Source organism: Crocodylus porosus, unplaced genomic scaffold (assembly GCF_001723895.1).
Source record: "Crocodylus porosus isolate Cpor-Errol unplaced genomic scaffold, CroPor_comp1, whole genome shotgun sequence".
Lineage (NCBI taxonomy): Eukaryota > Metazoa > Chordata > Crocodylia > Crocodylidae > Crocodylus > Crocodylus porosus.
In genome coordinates this window covers 27,819,713-27,839,550 of record NW_017728911.1, presented here as the reverse complement: position 1 = coordinate 27,839,550, position 19,838 = coordinate 27,819,713, and the positions used below count along the sequence as shown (strand labels likewise).

Here is a 19,838-nt window from a genome sequence, read left to right as displayed (position 1 = left end):
CAGTGAATTGCTGTATGATGCCAGCTCGTTCTTCTAGAATGCCAGTAGAAGAATCCCATGCCCTCCAGGTTGACAGTCAGATCAGAGGCTGGTTTGGATGTGGGACATTAGGTGAAACCTTTCCCTTTGGGTTAGTTCAGTTTAAGGCCATGACTTGGTGTCCATCAGTCAGGAGCCCCCTGTGCTGATGGAGTGCAGGATCAGACTCCCTCTCCTCCTGGAAGCTGGTGTTTCCAGGTCAGATGTGGCCACTACCAACTGTCTGCTGTTCAGTGGGTGTATCCCACAGTGTCCCAGAGCCGGCGGAGCCTCCCCGAGGTGAGGCAAGGCAGGGATGGAGGCTGGGGCGGGGGGCTGGCATGGTCTCCACCGGCTCCGGGCAAGTGCTCTACTCCCCGACCCTGATGTGGGGGAGTGGAACACTTCCTCGGAGCCGGCGGAGCTAGTGCCAGCCCCCGGCCTCTCAGCTCCAGCCCCAGTTCCAACCTCCGGCCCCCAGCCTCTGGCCCCCAGCCTCCAGCTCCAGGCCCCAGCTCCCAGCCTCCAGCCCCCTTCAATAAGTGTCCCATGCCAGACCAAGGCAGCACGCTCACGGACCGAGGCGGTGCGCTCACAGACTGTTACTCCTGAGAGGGAACATTGCCCATGACCCTTTTCAGCACAAACGTGCTCCCCAGATTCACCAAATGTGGCTTATTGATTTATATCCAACTTCCGGCCCCATTTCTCTCTTCCCAGGATGGAGCAGATGAAAGCTCTGCAGAGGAGAAGAGGGTCCAATGGGCAGATGGTTTTATCCTGGTCTACAGCATCTGTGATCGTGCCAGCTTCAACATCCTGCACCCCAAAGTCCAGTTCATTAAGGCAACCAAGGAGGCCACTAGCCAGGAAAAGGTGCCCATTGTCATTGTGGGCAACAAACGGGACCTGCATCACCAGCGGGTGGTCTCCAGCGAGGAGGGGCGGCTCCTAGCCCTGTCTGTGGACTGCGGGTTCTATGAGGTCTCTGCGGCCGAGGCCTATCACGGGTCACTCATGGTCTTCCAGGGGCTGGCTGAGCGCTTCTGTGAGGCCAGACTGGCACCAAAGAGGGGCACTGGGATCCGCAGCATCGTAAAGAGCATGTCAGCTGTGTTTGCCCGGAAGAGAACAGACTCGCTCTGAGTTGGAGCCTGGGCATTGTTTCTCCATGTGCTTTCAGGTGGGAATGCCACTGTGCCTGGTCTCCATTGTTAGATTAATCCCCCGGTGCCCATGGAGGAGGGGAGCATGTGTTTGGATGAGTAAACTGCCCCCCCCACCAATGCTTCCAGCCTCAGGGTGATGGTGGAGACTGCCTCTGCTGCAATATAGGCTCACTGCAACCTTTGCCATAGACCCTTTCCATAATGACTCCTGGGAGACCATCCTGTCCATTCCCAGGGGGCTGGAGCACTTTTGTACAATTACTAGCACAGTGCCCAGATGAGCTATAAATGTCCCAACCTCCCACTTTTCCTTTGTGGAGATAATTCCTCAATTCCTATATTTCCCTGTTCTTATTTATTATATATATTACAGCAACTTCCAGAGACCTCTGTCAGGGTTGGGGACCCATTGTGTTGAGCTGTCTTCACCCTACTACATCTAGGTGCCCCTTGGTTTTACTGTGTTATGTAACTACTTTCTCAGTACTGAAAAACTCCAAGGTATCTTCTTGCTGGTTTTGCACCCTCTGCACTCTTGGGCCCTCAGCTGTCCTGCCTTCTCCTGTGAAGACAGCTGAGGATGGAGGAGTGGCCATCCTTCTTGGACAGTGGCTTTCTTCCTCTTAGCCCTCCATTCCTCAGAGTTATCTCATTGGGAACAAACACTTGGCCTGTGGCTGTTTCTGACACCACTGCTGTAGCATGTGAGCAGTTCCCAGTCTGCTGTTCATCCTCACAACAGACACGTGTGGCCAGGGAGGGTAAGTGAGGTACACTGAAACTATATGAGACTTAGTCACTCAGGAAATCTATTATAGAGCAGGGAAGGGCACCCTGGCCTCAAGAGTCCCACCTGGATGTGGCACCAGACATTGTACCTTTACTGTTTGGCCCTTTCCAGAGCTAAGGTAGCTCTGGAAAGGACGTGAAGAGCAATTTGCATAGGCTGATTGCAGGTGGCCGTCTCCTCTTCCATGCTCTTTGGCTTCTTAGATGTCTGCATTTTCAACTGGGATATAGAGTTGTGGCCAAGCCCTTCTCCAGCATCCCATCCTATTCCTCTTCTGTGAAATCTTAACTGGTTACCAAGTTGTTATGGTGTAATTAGGTGCCTACCCTTGCCAACTGGCTGCTTCTGGTCTTTTACTTACAATGAGCATCTCTGGTTAAAATGACATATTGGCCAAACACGTAAAACCAGGCAAGATACGGTGACCTGGCTGGTTCCTGGGACACAGCTGTGGGGCAAAATACAGTGCGTCTGTCCTGGGTTCTCAGGAGGCATAGTTTGTCTGCCCAGTGCTCACCCACCCCCTGGGGTTGAAGTTAGCTGTGTGGGAAAGGGCTGAAGTCTGAATGGATCAGGCTATCTGGCTTCTTCCTGAAAGCCCCATTGCACCCTGAATGTGGAGAGAATGCTCCCCTCAACCTGCCGCACGCCCTTCACCAGTGCCTTGGGAGGCTCCTGCCATGTGATGTTGGTGCCTCACAGTCCCTGAGTGTGAATAAGAGGATGTGGCTGTAAACCCAGTAATTTCTGTGCTGATATGGTATGTAAATTAAATAAACCCCCTTATGCCAGAAGCACCTGGTTATTGGTGGCTGTGACTTTGTGCTTCAAGGGAGTCTTGTGTGTTGGAGTGGGTGCCCAAGGGTGATTGTTCTTACTTAGCCTGCCCTGGTGTCTGCCATGACGAGGGCAGAAATACCAGGCACCTTCTGCATTCAGCTTAGACCTTCCTGCCCTGACCCCCTCCCCATTAATCTAGTGCCCTCTCTGCTGCATGCCAGCATGTGGTAGCAGAGTGGCCAGGGCATTTGTTTGGACCTTTGAAAGGAGGAGTTGGAGGCCTTGTTCTGGACACAAGACAGCTGCCCCCATCAACGCAGCTTTAAATGGGCACAGGGTCATTTGGGCTGGGAGTCAAAGGATGGGATGTGAACCATCTTGCTCTCTTGTGTGCTCTGCTGACTGCAGACAGTATTGTGTCTTAAATGTGCTAGCCCTGGCAGCTTTTAGTCTCACACAGACCTGTGTTTTCCTTCTGCTCCACCCGCAGCCCAGACTAACTAAGCCCTTGCAGCTGCTTTCTGAAGCTGGCTTTGCCTGCTGTGTGCTGCTTTAACAGCCTGGAAATGAGCCAGGCAGACTTCTCAATCTGCTCTGTGGTGCCTGTGCAGTGCTCTGCATTCACCCTCGGCATGTCATGACTTCTGCTCCTCTCCGCTCTGCCTTTGTGAGTCCCCATGTAGAGAATTCTGTAACCAGATGCCCATTTACAGCAGGGTGGGCAGAGCACCAGTCACAAGCCCTGGCGGTGGCTGTGCTATGGTTACCAAGTCTTTGTACACACAACACTCAAGGATGCACTGGCCACTGGCCAGGATAGATGGCTGCTATGTTTCATCTGTTTTCCAGTTCTTCAGTTGGGGGTAGATCTAGCCTTGGGTCTGTTTCTAAAGCAGGGGCGCACAGGCAGTTCCCACTGAGCTAGGCAGATGACTGCTAGCAGGGGGACCAAGTCTTCTCCAGCAGGTCAAGTCAGAAAGGTCCACTTCCATTAGTTATTACTGCTTAATGAGAGCCCTGATCCAGGTGAAACCCAATAGAAATGAGCCTGAGCCTGAGCCTGGCTACTCAGCCAGCCAGAGCCCTGATGCAGGTTATGTTGCTTTTTTATTAAGAGACACTGTTGCCTCGTGCACACAGCCCTGCACTGGAAGGGCTGTGGGTGGAGGCAGCTTCCCTTCAGCTGCTGCTATGCCCAAACTGGGCTGTGTCCTTCCCATGGCTTGGGAGGATAGCAAAAATACCCAACTCAAAGCCTCACCCTATTTGACTATGCCACACCCTATTTGCTCCCCCCTATCTTCACCCCCAAGAAAGCACACCCAGCAACCTGCCTGCAAACCTGTGGATAAGAAAGACAAGCACAACTCGGAACAGCTCTTGGAGCTGATTTAATGTAGCCACTTTCAGAATTTGTGGGGGAGAGTGGGGGTCACAGCTATCTTTTCCTGTCTCCAGTGCCAGGATCAGCCAGTCACTCAAGACCCATGTATGCACCAGGCAGCTGTCCCTGAGACTCACATGGAAGAAATGAGCAAGTCATGTAGAAAGCAAGTGGGGAACATTTATTGCTGCAAGAAGTTGAAGAGCCAGTGGCCTTGATTAGGGGGCCTCAAGTTGAACACAGGTCCCTGTCACAGCTGCCACCCACACAGGGTCCATGGCCAATTACGTCTGTTGAAGAAGGATCAACTACAAGCAACCAGCCTCTCAGTGCCTTCCCTTTTCAGCTCTCGCTCTCTGGCCTTCTCCATTCTCTTATGTTTCCTCTTTTCCTCCTCTGGTCTCTACTTGCTCCATTTCTCCCTCTTCTATGGGCTACTCTGCTCTCCTCCAAGATAAGTTGTTTCTTGTTATGCTTTCCTGCTCATTTATGAAACCACCTCTAATTGGATAGCTGTCAAAACCCCATCACAAGCATGAGGGGCCCCCTCCCACAGCCTGTCTGCTTCATTGACAGGGTAGTTTGTGGGATAAATGTCTCAGGGCCTATTTAACTATGATAACCAACACACTCTTGGGAAAATCTATTTTTGTTAAAGACCCACCGTGTAGTTTGTTAAATTGGGCCCAAGAGGTCTCACAACCTATATCTGAAAGCCCAAACTCCTTCATCAAACGCAGTACAGACCAGCCATTGTATTCTTGATTTGGCTACTGTAAAATAACAGAATTTGGAGTTTGGAGACTGTTCTGATTATTTCTTCTTGGAAGAAAGAAGCAGAAAGGGCATGGCCCCACGTGCCTCACCTGGGTGGGATGCATTTAAGAGACAGGTTGTGATACAAACCAAACCCTTGCTCTCATCTTACCTCCATTTTCACTGCCCAGCAGGCCTCCCTACTAGGTCGGCCTTTGTTTCAGTTCAGTTGTCACAACAATGCAGAAACTTGGCCCACAACCACACTGCTCAGGGGAGGGATGGAATAGGCACCTTCAAACTCAATCTCCTTCTGCCTTTGCACTGTACCCGACCCTAGTTCCAGAGGTGACAAGCAAGTCCCCATCCTCCCTAGGCACTGGGAGAGAGCACATCTAGGAAATTAAACTGGTAGGATCTTAATGCTAAATCCAGTGCCACACTGCTTGCAAGGGGAAGAATAACATACAGTGGCTGTAGGCTGGCACATGCTAAGCAGGCAGCAAGCGGGCTCAGGAGCCCTCCCACTCAGTCTTTCTTGATGGCTGTGCTGTAGAGGCTGCTGTAGTGAGCCCTGGTGTAGACGGGCTCTGAACAGAAGCGGTGCAAACCTTCGCTCGCTCTCCGGCTGCTGTAGGGGGAGAAGCTGTGTTTGCGGGAGATTGTGTATTCAGGCTCGACGGCCAGGGCCCGATGCAGCATCTGGCGCTGAAAGGGGAATGGTTGCAGGAAGAGGGGATCCTCAAGATCCAGGAAGGAGAGGGGATGGTGGCCCTGGCTGGCCCGCCACTCAACTCTCAGCAGGACCTTCTCCTGGGCCAGGGGAGTCTCTGGCTTGGACCCCTCCTCTCTTTTATGCAGACCAGAGATGGGCTTGCTCCCACATGGAGTCTCTTTTTCCTTCAGCTGCAGCCTGGGGAGCTGAACAGCAAAAGAGTGCATGTATTAACACCCCCTCAGCCCACAGTGAGGGGCCCCTTCACTGCCAGCTGGCTACAGCCTGCCCTGCCCCAACCACCGCTTTGCCCCAGGCACTGGCTGATGGAGGGGGCCTGGGTACCCAGAAAACAGCCACATGCTCCTGTCAGATCTATGCTGAGGCAGCATCAGGGTTGGGGCTCACCAGTGGTCACAGCCCCAGTGCATTGCTCCCACTGACCCCTCTCCAGAGGTGACTGCATTTCACTGGTGCTGCAGATGGAGGGAAGGTGCTGGAGGAAAACAAGGATGATGAGCAACTCTAGCCTTCCATCTTGCCACTCCTTCCCTGACTGCTTCTCGATGAAAGCCCCGTTTGCTAGCAGAAACGGAGGAGACCCAGCCACCTGCCCCCACTCCCCCTGCCAGGCCCAAGCTCCTCCTCCCCTTGGTGGGTGCCCAGTGTCAAGGGGTCATAGTTGCCATCCCAAAGAGGCCTCCACCTGGAGCATGCTGCCCAGCAGGAATTAATCCTTTTAGCTAAATCCCTGTGCACCAGGCAGGGATGATATGGCTTTTACTGTAGTTAAACCCAACCCATGCAAACAAAAGGGCTGGGAGGAGGCTGGGGAGCTGGTGCAGGGGCCTTGGGGGGGTAAGGAATGCCAAGACTGCGAAGTATGGCTCCTGCAGACGCCCTCCCTGGCCTTGCAGCATCCTCCCTGCTTCCCCCCAGCACAGTGGGAGATGGGGGCAGCCAGACCAGCCCCACCAGCCCATTCTCTCGGCAAGGTACTCTGTGGGATGACCTCCCCTCCTCCCATGCATTCCTACTCACAACTGACTGCCTGACTGGACACTTCAGGTCTCTCAAGCTACTGGGACCAGAAGGAGAGCAGAGCATGGTCAGAGCCACCAAGGATGAGGTGGACCAGGGGCAGGTCCTTTGGTCTGAGCAGAGCTTGGAAGCAGGTTTGGCCTGGCAGCATTATCTCCAGGCCTGCCTCTGGTTCCAGGGGACTTGGATATCTTCTGTTCTCAGGCCCAAGCCTCTAAGTGACTTGGACCTGCTTCTCTGACCCCCAAAGGACTAAATTGGATTGGCTCCCTCCAGCTGCATTCAGTCTCCAGAAAAGTTGCACCAGAGGCAGGGAGAGGCAACACATCAGCAGGAGACCACTGGGAACCTTGACTGCCCATCTAGGAACAGGCCCATTTGACCCTAGCTGCACAGGCCTTGGTTTCTAGGGGTTAGGGCCCATTCACTTGGAGTTTTTCTTCTTGCTGTGATGGAAGATGTAGAACAGGTAGTTTTGGTGTGCATCTGCTCCTGGGGTCTCCTCCCAAAGGCAAAAGCCCTCCTTGCCTAGGGGGCATATGGAGTACCCAACCTGGGGCAGGAGGTCATAGTCACAGGGACAAAGGCTGGGTAGGATCTGCCCTGTATTTAACATGAGCCATCCTGGAGCTCACAGAGAGCTCAGGTGCAGCATCTCTATGGGCGGTCTTTTCTGTGTGGGGTAGGAAAAGCTGCTCATGAGGCCAGTGTTACAAAGAGCAGCCAGACAAGGGCAACCTCCTGCCCTCTCCCAACAAACTGTGCTGGCAGAACCCTGGAGAATTATGGGACCCCAGATGCTTTGGTCTCTCGCCGACATTTTGAAGGACCTCCGCATGCAAGGAACCCCCTTATCCATGGATTCCCATGGGCTCCCTTACAAACCATGACCAGTTAGGCACCTGCCTGATGCTTGCCACATCGCCAGGGTTCAGCTCTGGGAGCTGTAGTCTGAGTGTCTATGTACCAACATGCTGATCTGATCATGCCACTGTCACCCTTGATGGAATCTTTCCACTTCCCTCCCTTGCAATCCCTCTCTCCTCTCCTTCCCTCCCTCCAGTTCAGGGTCCTGGTCTATGCTCCTCAGTCCCCCCTGCCTTTCAGTGGAAACGTCTGCAGCTAGAGGCAGCCTGACTCCAGACAGGTCCTAGCAGGGGGCAGAGAGAGGAACACAGCGGTCATTCATGGGGCAGTCTGTGTCTCCATGGACACATGATTAATGTCCAGGGAGCCCTGGGAGGGAAGCAGGAATCAGCTCTGTGTGTGTGTGTTTGCAGGGTGGGGGTCCTCTCCTTGAACTTTCACCTTCCCAGGAATTTCTCAGAGGTGGAGATCTCAGAAAGTCTGAGAGCAGCACCAGTAAAGGACATCAGCAGAGCCATGTGCATGGAAGCCAGGATCAGAATAGTAGGGGCTGCAGGCCAGGGCTGGGCTGCCTCACAGCACCCTCCTGCACCATGTCCAGTGTAGGCAGACCCTGGGGTCCATCACTCATGATGCTCCCCAAGACCAGGGAAGGCTCCAGCCTCCTTCCTACGGATCATGCATGTTCTGAGCAAAACAGGCTTGGGCTGGCAGTGAGGCCAGCACTGCAGGGTCACATCTCTTAGCGGCTAGAGGGTTCCTCACTCTCCAGAAAGGAGGCCCAACATGGAAGGGCTCCAATCCGGGGTGGGGGAAGGGGCATGTCCCAGGCCATGAGAGGCTCCGGCCAGATGGGTGGGAACATTGGCCCCAGACGCCTCATACAGTTCCCCTCTCTCCTGCAGTGCAGACAAACAGCTCTCTGAGTACAGGATAAACTCACCGGCACGTAGCGGGACAGGATGCCCGAGGCACTGCGCAGGGTTCCCCCCACAGCGCCCACCTTCTCTCTGGCTATGGAAGCTGCTTTGTTGGGGGTGAGCTGGAGCAGTCCCACAGCTGCATCCCACGTAGCAGAGGGGACCTTCTTCATGCTGGAGATGGTGGAGAGATAGGCAGCTTGCAGCGTCTGGGCCATGCTGCCTACCAGGCTTGGAATCCTGCTGCTCTCGGCTTTCTGCAAACAGGAACCAGCCCAGCCGCTCCAGTCAGTGCCAAGCACGGCCCCAGGCATCCCCTCTGCTCTCCAACCCTATCCCATTACCCCTTCTGCCTCTGAGTGTGCCATCCCCAGCAGCCCAAGGCTGTGTGGAAGGTGGGGAGCCAGTGTCACTGACTTTGCTGGAGCCATGGCAGCACTGAGCAGATTGAATTTCACTGGCTCCTCACTCCCAGCCTCCAGAGACCAAGCTACCTGTCTCCAGGCTGAGGCTACCTTTCCATCTGTCTGACTTCCCCCTACTGCACTGGGAGTGGGGGCAGAGGTGCAAGGTGCTGATCCACACCCCCCTGCTGGCAGTTCCCTATCTTCCTTGTCCCTTGTACCTTGTCCCAGCAGACCAGTTTCCACTCCAGCAAGCCCTGAGCCAGCTTTTCAGTCCCACTCTGGCAACACAAGGCATCTGCAAAGCCAGTGGAGCCAGCCTCCAAGTGTCCCTTGGCTCTCAGCACTGCAGTTGTGGCTCCGCACCACTACGCTCCAAGTCCTGAGTGCAAGGGACACCCTCAGGAAAAGGGGTATCCCGACACCCCAATCACCCTGCTCTGATCTGCGCAGTCCCTCAGCATCGCAGGCAGCTACCAGGGATTTCAAAGCACCCCACAGGCCTGTTGGGCACCGAGTACAGTTCAGGCAGACAAAAAGAGGCTGGGTCTCTGTATCTGCCTGGCATGGCGACTGCCACCTCCCTTTTCCAGGGGAAAGCTGTGGGACAGGGTTGCTCAAGCTTCTCTACCAGCCAAGGAGACCACAAGGACTTAGGTTTCTGTCACCTGCTAGCACAAACCCTAGGCCTGCAAAGTCCCTGTGGCAGATGCCAGCAGAGGGGCTGGGCTGCCTCTGAGGAGAGGAGGCAGGGATGGAGGAGCCTACCAGGGTTTCTCAGCCTGGTTCCTGGAAATATATGGCAAAGGGACACAGTCTGGGCAGGGGCACAGAGCAACTTCAAAACAGAACCAGTTTCACTTGAGGTAGTGCTATCTAGCAGTGAGCACAATGCTGGTACCTAAGTCTCCTGCGTTCTCTGCTCAGCTCTGTTAGCAAATCCCTTTGGAGCAGGATCCTGTCCTCCCCCAAAGCCTCAGTTGTTCCCCAATGGCCCACAGCCCTGAGGGGATGTGCTATGAGCCATCACAGTTGCCTTGACCCAAGAACATGGCTGGGGGTGGGGACTGTAGGATCCTTCCCTGGTTGCCCATTGAGCCATGTGGGCTGAGCTCACGGCTCTGCTCATCTTCGTACCTCTCTGGCTTCACTTTCTTCTTTCTTCATCTCCTTCTTTGGCTGCTGTTCCAGCTCCTTGCTCTGCTGCCTGCTCAGCCAGCCTGAAGCTGCATGCTGCACATCACTTGGGACCTGCTGGGCCTTGGCTGTGCTCTGCTCGGCCATACCACCCTGCAGAGGGAGCAAAGAGCCACTGCTCATAGCGGGGTTCCCCTGGCCAGGTTCCCACCCCACATCCCCTCACACTTGCTACTGGTTCCCAAGCCCAAGTGTTTTGCAGCTGGTTGTGGCAATGGCAGATGGGCAGGAGGAAGATGAGAGGTCAGACTGCCCCCACACAGTGCCTGGCTCTGAATTCCTGCAGGAAAGCTAAGAACAGCGAAAAGACCCTGGTCCAGAGTCAAGGATGGGGCAGCTATATTAGGGTACACTATGACCCCAGGTCTTTCCATGTCTCAGCTTCCCTGGTGCTCCTGGCCCAGCACCTCAGGGGCTGCGGGATTGTGGCTTGTGAGGCTCAGGCACCAGCACAGAGGTTGAATTCTGTGGGATAGCAAAGTACCACACTGGCTCTCTCAGCCCTGCTTCCTCTGCCCCCTCGGGGTGGAAAGTACAGCACAGCTGTGCCCCAGAAAGGAACGCCATTGAAGCAGCAGGGGTGTTAGGAGACTGAGACATTATTCCTGGGATGAAATCAGGCCAGGGCCAGGGCCAGAGCAGATGCCTCAACTTTTCTCAGAACATCCACCCGTCCAGGACTTTAGGGGTGTGACATGATGTCAGGAGAGCCAGAGGAGGCATGCACATGCCTAGGATGGTGGCAGAGAGGGCTCTGGGACTCTAGCAAGCCTGGGAAAGGCAGCCCTAGCACCAAGGGAGCTTCAAGGAAAGGCGGGGTGGGGGAGTCTTCCTGCTCCTGACATTATCAGTGTTTCCGCTGGGCTGTTTGCTCTGGGAAGGAGGTCACATCAGAGGCATTAATCAACAATATTCATGTAGAGCCAGCTAAAAATAATCCATCTGGGCCAGGGTTTTGTGTGTGGTAATGCCACAGAGGATATAGGGGCCATGTCTTCAGGACCCTGGCTGCCTGGGAGAATTAAACAGCTGGCAGCAAAATATGGGCCAGAGGGACTCAGGGGCTGGGGCCCACTCACTCTTAATCTGGAGCATGGAAGAAAGCCATTCATAATAGTAAGAACCATTATTCTCTTTAAAATGCTCTAAACCAATGGTTTTCAACCTATTCTGTTTTGCAGACTAAAAAGGTTTCAGTGGAGGTGCAGACCCCTTGAATTGTGTGAGTATTCACAGACTTTTGATTGATCATATAGTCAATTTGATTGATCATCTTTTGCAGACCCCTTAGACAAAGTCTGCAGACTCCTGGGGTCCAAGGGCCACAGGTTGAAAAACACTGATCTAAAAGTCAAACTTTGAACCATGCTGTCCCACCTCCAGGAGAGGGAAGTGCAGGCGAGGCCTCAGCAGTCAGGAGGGCACAGTGAGGCCAGACACTTGGGTTACATTCCTGGCCCCAATATTATTAGATGTCTCACCACATTACCCAGGAGCTTCAGACCTGTGCCCAGAGCAAAACCTCAGGCACTTGATGAATCAGCTCCCAGGCAGCCCACTGTAAAAGAGAAAGAAAAAGCACATCCTACCCCCGAGAGGACCACAAGGCTGAACTGAATAAGAGCACTTGGAGCTCCTCAGGAACAGCAATATGACAGCCAGGCAGATGTATTCCTGCTACTTTAGAGTGCTACTGGTCTCTGGAAGTGTAGCCCTAGGAACTATTTTGGAGATGGGGTTTGTGCTGTGCTTTCTGCCATGTAGCAAGGACACACTGCACCTAGAGCTAGTCTAAGGCCTGCCTTAAACTATAGCTATCGTTTGTGTGGCTTGAGACACAGAGACTTTGTACAGAGCCGGGGGTTGGCCCATATTTTGAGGATGATCAGACCAGGGGCCAACCTGTTGCTTGATATCCCCACAAGACATGGTAGCAGGCTCAAGGCTGCTGGGATGTGTGAAGCAGGGGAACTCACCAGACCTGGAATCCACAGGGCCAGCTCCTGCCCCTTGGCTTTTGTGTGCTGGATGGCTCGGGCAGCCTGCTGGTAGGCACGGTAAGAGACAGTGCTGGCCAGAGCGCCAATCCTGTGGAGGGTGCCAAGCTGCGGCTGTGCCTGGGAGGCAATTGCCTTGGATCCTTGTGCCGCTGCAGGCTTCTGAGCTAATGGCAAAAGGGCAGAGCAACACGGGAACAGGCTGGTCACCAGTACAGAGAAAAGCACACACGGCCTGCTGATGGCTCTGCACCCCCTGCCCATGGGCAGCTCTGCTTGGGACTCCCTCATTATTCCAGTCTTCCCTGGGAAGATCCCCAGGCTCTCAACAGCCACTGCCCTGGGGCTCCAGCATTTGTGGGGCAGGTCTTGGCACTGAAATGGCCCTGACTCTCCCAGCCACAGAGTGAATGCCACACTGCTCAGTAATGCCCTCTCCCTCCTGACATTTCAGAAGCACCTTCACATCCTTCCACCTGCCCCCATCCTCCCTGCCTAGGTCTGTGTGTTGCTATACGGTGCTGGGAGAGCCTGCCTCTGACTGGGATGACAGGGTCACCTTGTGGGAAGATCAGCAGCTGGTTGGAGACTCTGCTGGGTGCCTGCATGTGGCAGACACAACCCAGGTCACTCCCTGACCCTCCTTATCAACCCAACAGGGATACAAGGGGACAATGTTTGTCACCTAGGGGTGAGGGAACCATTGTCCACCCAGAAAGGGGGATGCAACCCACCCCTTCCCAGCCTCTACCCCAGCAGCAGCACTCCACCCAACTCTGCCTGTGCCACCCAGCCCTGTCTTGCAGGACCCTTTTCCCCACCCCTCCCTGCCAATCAGGTCCTGCAGCCCTCACCCAGTGCTGCCCGCACCCCTGGCCTGAGAACCGTCCCCTCCCCACGTTATTCTAATCCTGTGCTGCATCCTCAGTAACAAACCCGCTTGACTCTGCTGATGCATGAACCTGTATTTGTATAAGAAGCAAGGGTAAGATGTCCACTGGATAACACTGCAGTTTTAAGCAAGTGAATGAGACGTCATTTATCATGTGAGTATTATGTATTTTCTTGAAATTGTATTTGTATTCTCTTTGTAAGGCCTCAGTTGGGGTCCTTTTTAATCTGTTTGATATTGTCTGGTTTCTAATAAAATGTTTAAAAAAAATGCTTTGAACAGGGCAGAGCCTCCAGCAAAGCTGTTTTCATGGCACTCAGATCTGACCTTGGGTCTGCCCAAAAAGAAAATCTGCCACATGAGCCCATGGCACCCAGCCCCTCCCCGGAGCATCCCTCTCCCCATATGCCCTAGAGAGGTAGGGCTACCTGGCTGACAGTCCTCTTCTGGTAGGAGAGATGCCACCAGCTTCTCCAGCTTCCCTAGAGCTGTGTCTACCCCTGTGGCTGCCATCTGGCTGACCCGGCTGCTCCAGGCATATTCTGCCGTGCTTGTTGCTGTGCTCCTGGTCAGCTCATAGCCCTCAGCAGCCAGCCCCAGGATCTTGTCCAGGGTCCCCAGTACAGAGCTGCCAATGGTGCTCTTAGCACTTTGGAGAGGGGTGGAGATGGAGTCCTTTAGCTCGGATGCAATCTGCAGCAGGACAGATGGAAGAGACCCTGACGCTGCGCTCCAGTCAGCTAGAGGGGTCTCACTGCAGGGAGGCCACAGTGAGCAGGTGGGACGAAGGCCCAGACTATTGTGGAGATAGCTAGAGCAGCTCTGTGGGGAGGAACACCAGCCCCTGTCTGAAGGGGCACAGAGGTGCCTGGGGGACAACAGGTTGTAGGGAACGCTGGCCTCAGGCGCAGCTGAGCAGGTGCGACATGACCCTGCTGGTCAATGCCTTATGCTGACCCCAGCCCACATCCCCACGTTCACCCCTCACTGGGTGACCCTCAGGGGCTTGTTCCTCAGGGCTGCACTGTGAGCCTCAGGACAGCTCAACAGCGCCCAATTACTGCTCCTTGGCTTCAGGAACCCAGGGTACTGGCCCCTGTCCCAGAGAAATAAAGCCTTCCTCCAGTATGTCACTGGAGTGGGCAGAGGGTGAGTGGGGGTAGGGCCTGAGTGTCTGACTCACCTTCTCCACTGGATACTGGAGGGCAGGGATCTTCTGCTCCAGGTGATCCAAGCCCCGGCAGGCCAGGGTGTTGGCAGCACTGACTGAACCAGACAAGGCATGGACATTAGCTTGGTGGTTGGGAGTGTGCTCAGCTCCATGAGAGGGTGCAGTTGGGGGCAGCCTCGCCAAATGTGTGGCCCCAGAGCTGTGCTAAGTGGTGGCACTGTGATGCTAGAGGTGCCATTTTCAGAATGGCAAATTCATATGGTTTAGAGGACTAGTATGAATGGAGGGTAGCCTTAGCACCCCTTCCCCTTCACCCAATGCCAGGGCCCTAGGGAGGCATGTAGGACATGCTTGGCTCCCTTGGTCAGAGGGGGCCACCTGCTTAATCCTGTCTACATTCAAGCAACACCAAAGGCCCAAGTCTCTCAAGACCTTCAGTCTTTACCTGAGCTAGGGCTGGGCTGTGAGAAGGTGAGGGCATGTGGGCTACTAAGAAAGATGCTTGCCTAGGTAGTGGCTCTCTGAAAGGAGGCTGTAAAAAACCCACCTGGACAGAGCTGAGGGAAAGGTAACCAGGAATAACTAAAAGGAGGCAGTGTTCAGGACTCAGGCTGAGCTTTGCACTCCTTCGCCTCACTTATGGGCTCTTCCCTCTAGTGTGGGGGAACTGGGGTAAAGTAGGAGCTGCAGACGAGACTGTCTCTGCTTTTCCCCCAGTTCATTCTGGATGGGGTTCTCCTTTGGAGGAGAGAGGCTAAGCTAAGGATGTTGATAGACCTTGCTAAAAAAGGCTTGGTAAAGGGAAGCCTGGCTGCCGGCCGAGATTACCTTCTGCTGTTCCAGCTCATCCCTGGAGAGAGGACTGACCCTTGCTTTCCCTCTCCATAATGGGTACAGATCTCTACTGACTTTTATTAGCCCAGCCAAAGCTTGCAGACCAGGTCTCATAAGAATATGTGAGAAACACTTAGGACATTTGTGACTGCATTCATGTTCCAGGTGCTCCCAGGCATGAGCCCAGCCCTTCCCTCTGCACCGCCCCCCTCCTTCCTTTGAGCAAGGCGTCAGGGTTACATGTGCAAACAGGGCCAGAGCCGTTAAGTGACTTGCCCCCAGCCATTGAAGAAGTAAAACAAGGCTATACAACCAGACCTTCCTGGATCCCAGGCCTGTGTGCTGGCTGTAAAGTAGCATCACCCAAAGGCAGCTTTGTTTTATAGGCAGGGGGAATTTCATAGCCTCAGCATCCCAGGCAATGGTAATCCCTCACTCCCTTCTCCATCACCCTGCACCCTCCTGCCCCACAGCTGGGAAGATCCCGACAGACTCACACTGAGGCTCCAGTCTGTGCACCACGGGCTCCATGCTCCAGGCAGCCAGCGAGCTAGCTCCCTGCATGCCCTTCTCACAGGCCTCACACACCGAAGCCACGAGGGGGTGTGCCTCTTTGGTGCTGGCATATGTCCTCTGAAGGCTTTCTCGGGTTGAACTCACCACTGGAAGCTTCAAAACCCTCTGCAGCACGTTCTCCTGTGTGTGGCAAAAAGAGGGCATGGTAACGGGCTGGGTACACTGAACAACCAATAACGTGGAAAAGGGAATGTCAGTGGCCCTGTTCATTTAGCAACAACTGCACAAGTCCCTCCAGTCCTTACCACTGCCGGGGCCACAACTCCCACTGCAGAAGGGCATGAAGCAGACAGAAAGCAGTGCTTGTTTGACCCGTGTCTTCCTGCACTCATTGGGACCTTCCTCTTTACCTCTAGCATTTCCTGTCATCAAAGTGCAAGGGAGAGATAAGAACCAGGATAGAACAGAAGTGAAGGGGACTCAAACCAGCTCCTCACTGAGCAGAACCGTCCCTTGAGCGCCTTAGAGACAGCATGTCTGAGGGGTAGGGCACCATGTATGCAGGTCTTTGAGCATGGTCTGGCTTGGGTGAGCTCTGTGGGAAGCCTAGCTGGGCTAATTATATTCATTCTTAGACATAAGCGCAGCTCAGATTTGAAAGCAGTGTCAGAACATTGTTCCTAGGTGAAGCAAGGATTTCATGGTCACACAAACAAGGAAATCCCTTAAGCTCTGCCTGTCCCTCTGCCCCCCATCTAATTTAGATGACAACACAGTGTATGAAGCTATTCATAGATTCATAGATGTTTGGGTTGGAAGGGATCTCAGAAGATCATCGAGTCCGACCCCCTGCCCTGGGCAGGAAAGAGCGCTGGGATTAGATGATCCCAGCTAGGTACATTGTCTAGCCTCCTCTTAAAGACCCCCAAGGTAGGGGAGAGCACCATCTCCCTTGGAAGCCCATTCCAGATTCTGGCAACCCTTACCGTAATAAAGTTCTTCCTGATGTCTAACCTAAATCGCTCTCGGTCAGTTTGTGGCCATTGTTCCTAGTTACTCCAAGGGGTACCCTGGCAAACAGAGCATCTCCTATTCCTTGCTGTCCCCCCCTCAAATGAATTTTCAGGTGACCACAAGATCACCTCTCAGCCTTCTCTTGCAGGGGTTGAAGAGATCCAGGTTCTTCAATCTCTCCTCACAGGGCTTTGCCTGCAGGCCCCTAACCATATGAGTGCCCCTCCTCTGAACCCTCTCGAGGTTGTCCACATCCCTCTTGAAGTACTGCACCCAAAACTGGATGCGGTACTTCAACTGCGACCTGACCAGTGCCGCATAGATGGGAAGTATTACCTCCTTGGACCTGTTTGTCATGCATGGCAAAGTGTGGTTAGCCTTGTTATGCACTTCATCACACTGACGACTCCTGTTCATCTCGGAGTCAGCTATGACTCCAAGATCCCTTTCCAGTGCTGTGCTGCGGAGAAGGTCACCCCCCAGCCTGTAAGTGTGTTGCTGATTCCTTCTCCCTAGTTGCGGCACATTGTACTGGTCTTTGTTGAACTGTATCCTATTCTGTTCTGCCCACTTTTCCAACCTATCGAGGTCCACTTAGATTCATTCCCTACCCTCTAATGTGTCAGCTTTACCCCATAATTTGGTACCATCTGTGAATTTGGACAGAGTGGTCTCCTTGCCCTCATCCAAGTCACTGATGAAAACATTGAACAGCACAGGTCCAAGGACCAAGCCTTGTGGGACTCCCCTGCCCACATCTTTCCAGTTCAATACGATCCATCCACCACCACTCTCTGGGTGTGACCCCTAAGCCAATTTGCCACCCATCTCACTGTGTAATCATCTACTTCACAGCCGCTCAGTTTATTTATGAGAATAGGATGAGATACTGTATCAAAGGCCTTCTTAAAACCCAAGTAAATGACATCTACCTCGACTCCTGCATCTTAGCGTTTAGATGTTACGAAGAAGGAGTGTCATTACAAAGGAGGAGCATCAGGATGTTATAAAGAAGAGGGCTATTCCCAGTTGCCTGGATCTGAGGGGTTAGCTGGGCTCATCATCTCTCAGAATGGTGGCTCTAAAGTGAGCCCCGTTTCTGGACTGCATATTGCAAATCAATAGAAGAGGATGAGGTGATCACCAGGTGAGAGAAATGGGGACAGTCTATGTCTGAGTTGTTGTCCCACTGGTGACCAAGCATGGTTATGGCTTTGTAAATACAATAAACATAGGAACTGATGGTATTTCCAATCTGAACTGAAACCAGCAATCATGCAAGTTCGTCAGTGGGGCAATTTCAGTGGCTCTGGTTATTCACAACATGACAGCTGAGGGCATGTAGCCCATGCTGCAAATACTGACAAGGTACAAACAACCAGCTAAGTGAGCCTCTGTTGTTGATAGGCAAATCATGGTTGTCAAATGAGGACACACTTGAGATTGGTTCTGGACTCTGCACTATTGAGTTTCCAAGTTTGCTACAGGTCCTTGTTTCCCTCTGACAGATACACCTTATTGCTCCAGTTCCAAGTCAAATGAAAATATGATGCAAACTTTTTTTTTCAATGAAACACAAGGCACTGTGATTTTTGGCTCAAACACTTCTTGGCAGCACCAGAAACCTTCTCCCCACCCCCTCAAGCTGGGGTGGCCCAGCTGAGGTCTATCACACCATCCATCTTTGGCTCTCCACCTCTTTCCTCTCCACTCACCTTGGCACTTCCATTCTGCGTTGTCTGATTCTTCTTTGCTGCCATCCTGACACATCAGCCTGCAAAACAGAGTTCCCAGTGCTCGTTACAACACTCCGTTGCTCTCAGCCACCCTGGCAGCTCCAATGTTGTCTGGTGTCTCCTGACCTGCAACCCAGACTGGTAGGAGCAAAATGCTATGCTGAGGCAGCACGCACAACTGGTGGGTGGGACCTGGCATTACTTAACAGCTATCTATTTACCCAGTTACAGAGCAGAATTAGCAACTCCAAAAATACCCCCCTTCAGCTAAAGAGAGGGTCTGCAACAGAGTCACAGAGGCTTCAGCCCAGGAGAGGAGTGACAGGTGCTGCATGTCAGAGCGGAGAGGTGCTGACTGCACTGTGGGGTGAGTTCCCCCACAGCAGGCATGTCCTGAGGAGCAGGTCACAATTGAGGTGGACCAGCCAAATTGAGGGGGGAGGTCAGGGCTGGATTAGCTGGAGCTGTGGAGGGTCAGGGGGACAGAGAGCTGGCAGAGTTCAGGACTGAAAAAGCACAATCCCCCCCAGTGCCAGCAGTGAGTACCCAGAAGGCAGATCCCTGCTGCCTATCCCATCAGCACCACACAAAGTCAAACCCTATTCCAAGGCACCTCAAAAGTGTCCAGCACTGCTCAACAGCACTTCAATGCACACTCCACCCAGAGCATGCCCAAAGCACCCTGGGATGGAGCTCATTGCCATCCGTCTTGCTTCTAACCAAAGCACCCTCCAGACACCCCCATTGCCACCTGCTTTCCACATTAAATAAGAGTAATTAAGGCAGAATCATTGTTCCAGATAATCCCTGCCCTGGTTTCCATAGCACGGGTAAGTATTCATACAAGGCACATGCGCGTCACTTGAGTACTCACGGAATGGCAGTGAGATGCTATCTTCAGCAGGGTGCCAGGAGCCAAGAGAGTCTGGCAGTGCTCTGCCCTTGAGTGTATCCTCTGACACACATGAGTCTTGCCCCAGGTGGTAACACCACAAAGCCTCACCTCCCAGCTGCATGGGCTTAGGAGCCTGTGAGTTGCTGTAGTAACTGGACAAACTGCTCACTTGAGTCTTATCAAATTCATAAAGCTGATGGCATGACTAGCTTGAAAAATCCCTTCTCCCATTCTCACTGCAGATCCCAGAGAATGAGATGCAGGGACTCCCGGGTCAGCTGGCCAGACCTGCATCAAATCTGATGCCACAAAGAGAAATTTCTGAACTTTAATGCTTTAGAGCAACTGGCAGATAGAGGAGGTGGGAGACCTCAGGAAGAACAAGTCTTGTCTGGGTGGCTCTTGATAATAGTTATAACGGATGGAGTGCCATAGAGGTCAGAAATGTTCTACTCATTGTATTGCTATGGCACCTGAGGACCCCAGTCATGGACCAAGACCACACAGTGTTAGGTACAGCACAAACACAGAACACTCATAGAATCATAGAAGTCGGGTGGGAAGGGACCTTGTAGATCTTCAAGTCCAACCCCCTGCCTGGGCAGGAGAAAAACTGGGCTCAGATGACTCTAGCCAGGTAGGCATCAAGCCTCTTGTTAAAGACCCCCAGGGTAGGAGCCAGCACCACTTCCCTTGGAAGTTGGTTCCAGATCCTAGCCGCCCTGACCGTGAAGTAGTTCTT

General features: G+C 53.4%; 2 protein-coding genes across 6 annotated transcripts; one reads left to right on the top strand and one right to left on the bottom strand.

Moving 5' to 3' along the window:
* The first annotated feature begins 630 nt into the window (after nucleotides 1-630).
* Nucleotides 631-2,771, top strand: LOC109309108 (ras-related and estrogen-regulated growth inhibitor-like protein). Its single transcript, XM_019533728.1, has one exon. It carries the CDS (start codon nucleotides 646-648, stop codon nucleotides 1,162-1,164), a length of 519 nt encoding a protein of 172 aa, XP_019389273.1. The 5' UTR covers nucleotides 631-645; the 3' UTR covers nucleotides 1,165-2,771.
* A 1,368-nt stretch (nucleotides 2,772-4,139) lies between these two features.
* On the bottom strand, nucleotides 4,140-18,910 carry PLIN1 (perilipin 1). Of its 5 annotated transcripts, none has more exons than XM_019533723.1 (9): nucleotides 18,181-18,903; nucleotides 15,757-15,873; nucleotides 15,433-15,631; nucleotides 14,114-14,196; nucleotides 13,359-13,623; nucleotides 12,018-12,205; nucleotides 9,982-10,134; nucleotides 8,464-8,697; nucleotides 4,140-4,273 (listed from the first exon to the last, which is right to left on the bottom strand). In XM_019533723.1, exons 1-9 carry the CDS (start codon nucleotides 18,223-18,225, stop codon nucleotides 4,232-4,234), a joined length of 1,326 nt encoding a protein of 441 aa, XP_019389268.1. In that variant the 5' UTR covers nucleotides 18,226-18,903; the 3' UTR covers nucleotides 4,140-4,231. The 5 variants fall into 5 exon arrangements, with proteins under 5 accessions (XP_019389268.1, XP_019389269.1, XP_019389264.1 ...); XM_019533724.1 differs by having other exon boundaries at nucleotides 4,140-4,267; XM_019533719.1 differs by lacking the exon at nucleotides 4,140-4,273 and adding an exon at nucleotides 4,302-5,818 and having other exon boundaries at nucleotides 18,181-18,906.
* Nucleotides 18,911-19,838: the final 928 nt, after the last annotated feature.

Bases quoted from the DNA above. Each gene is read 5' to 3' on its own strand.
- LOC109309108 (XM_019533728.1), top strand. From the start codon at position 646: ATGACCCTTTTCAGCACAAACGTGCTCCCCAGATTCACCAAATGTGGC.
- PLIN1 (XM_019533719.1), bottom strand. From the start codon at position 18,225: ATGGCAGCAAAGAAGAATCAGACAACGCAGAATGGAAGTGCCAAG. The intron at 15,874-18,180 runs GTGAGTGGAGAG...CTTTGATGACAG, and splicing joins CGCAGAATGGAAGTGCCAAG to GAAATGCTAGAGGTAAAGAG. The intron at 12,206-13,358 runs GTAGCCCTACCT...TTTTGCCATTAG, and splicing joins AGAAGAGGACTGTCAGCCAG to CTCAGAAGCCTGCAGCGGCA.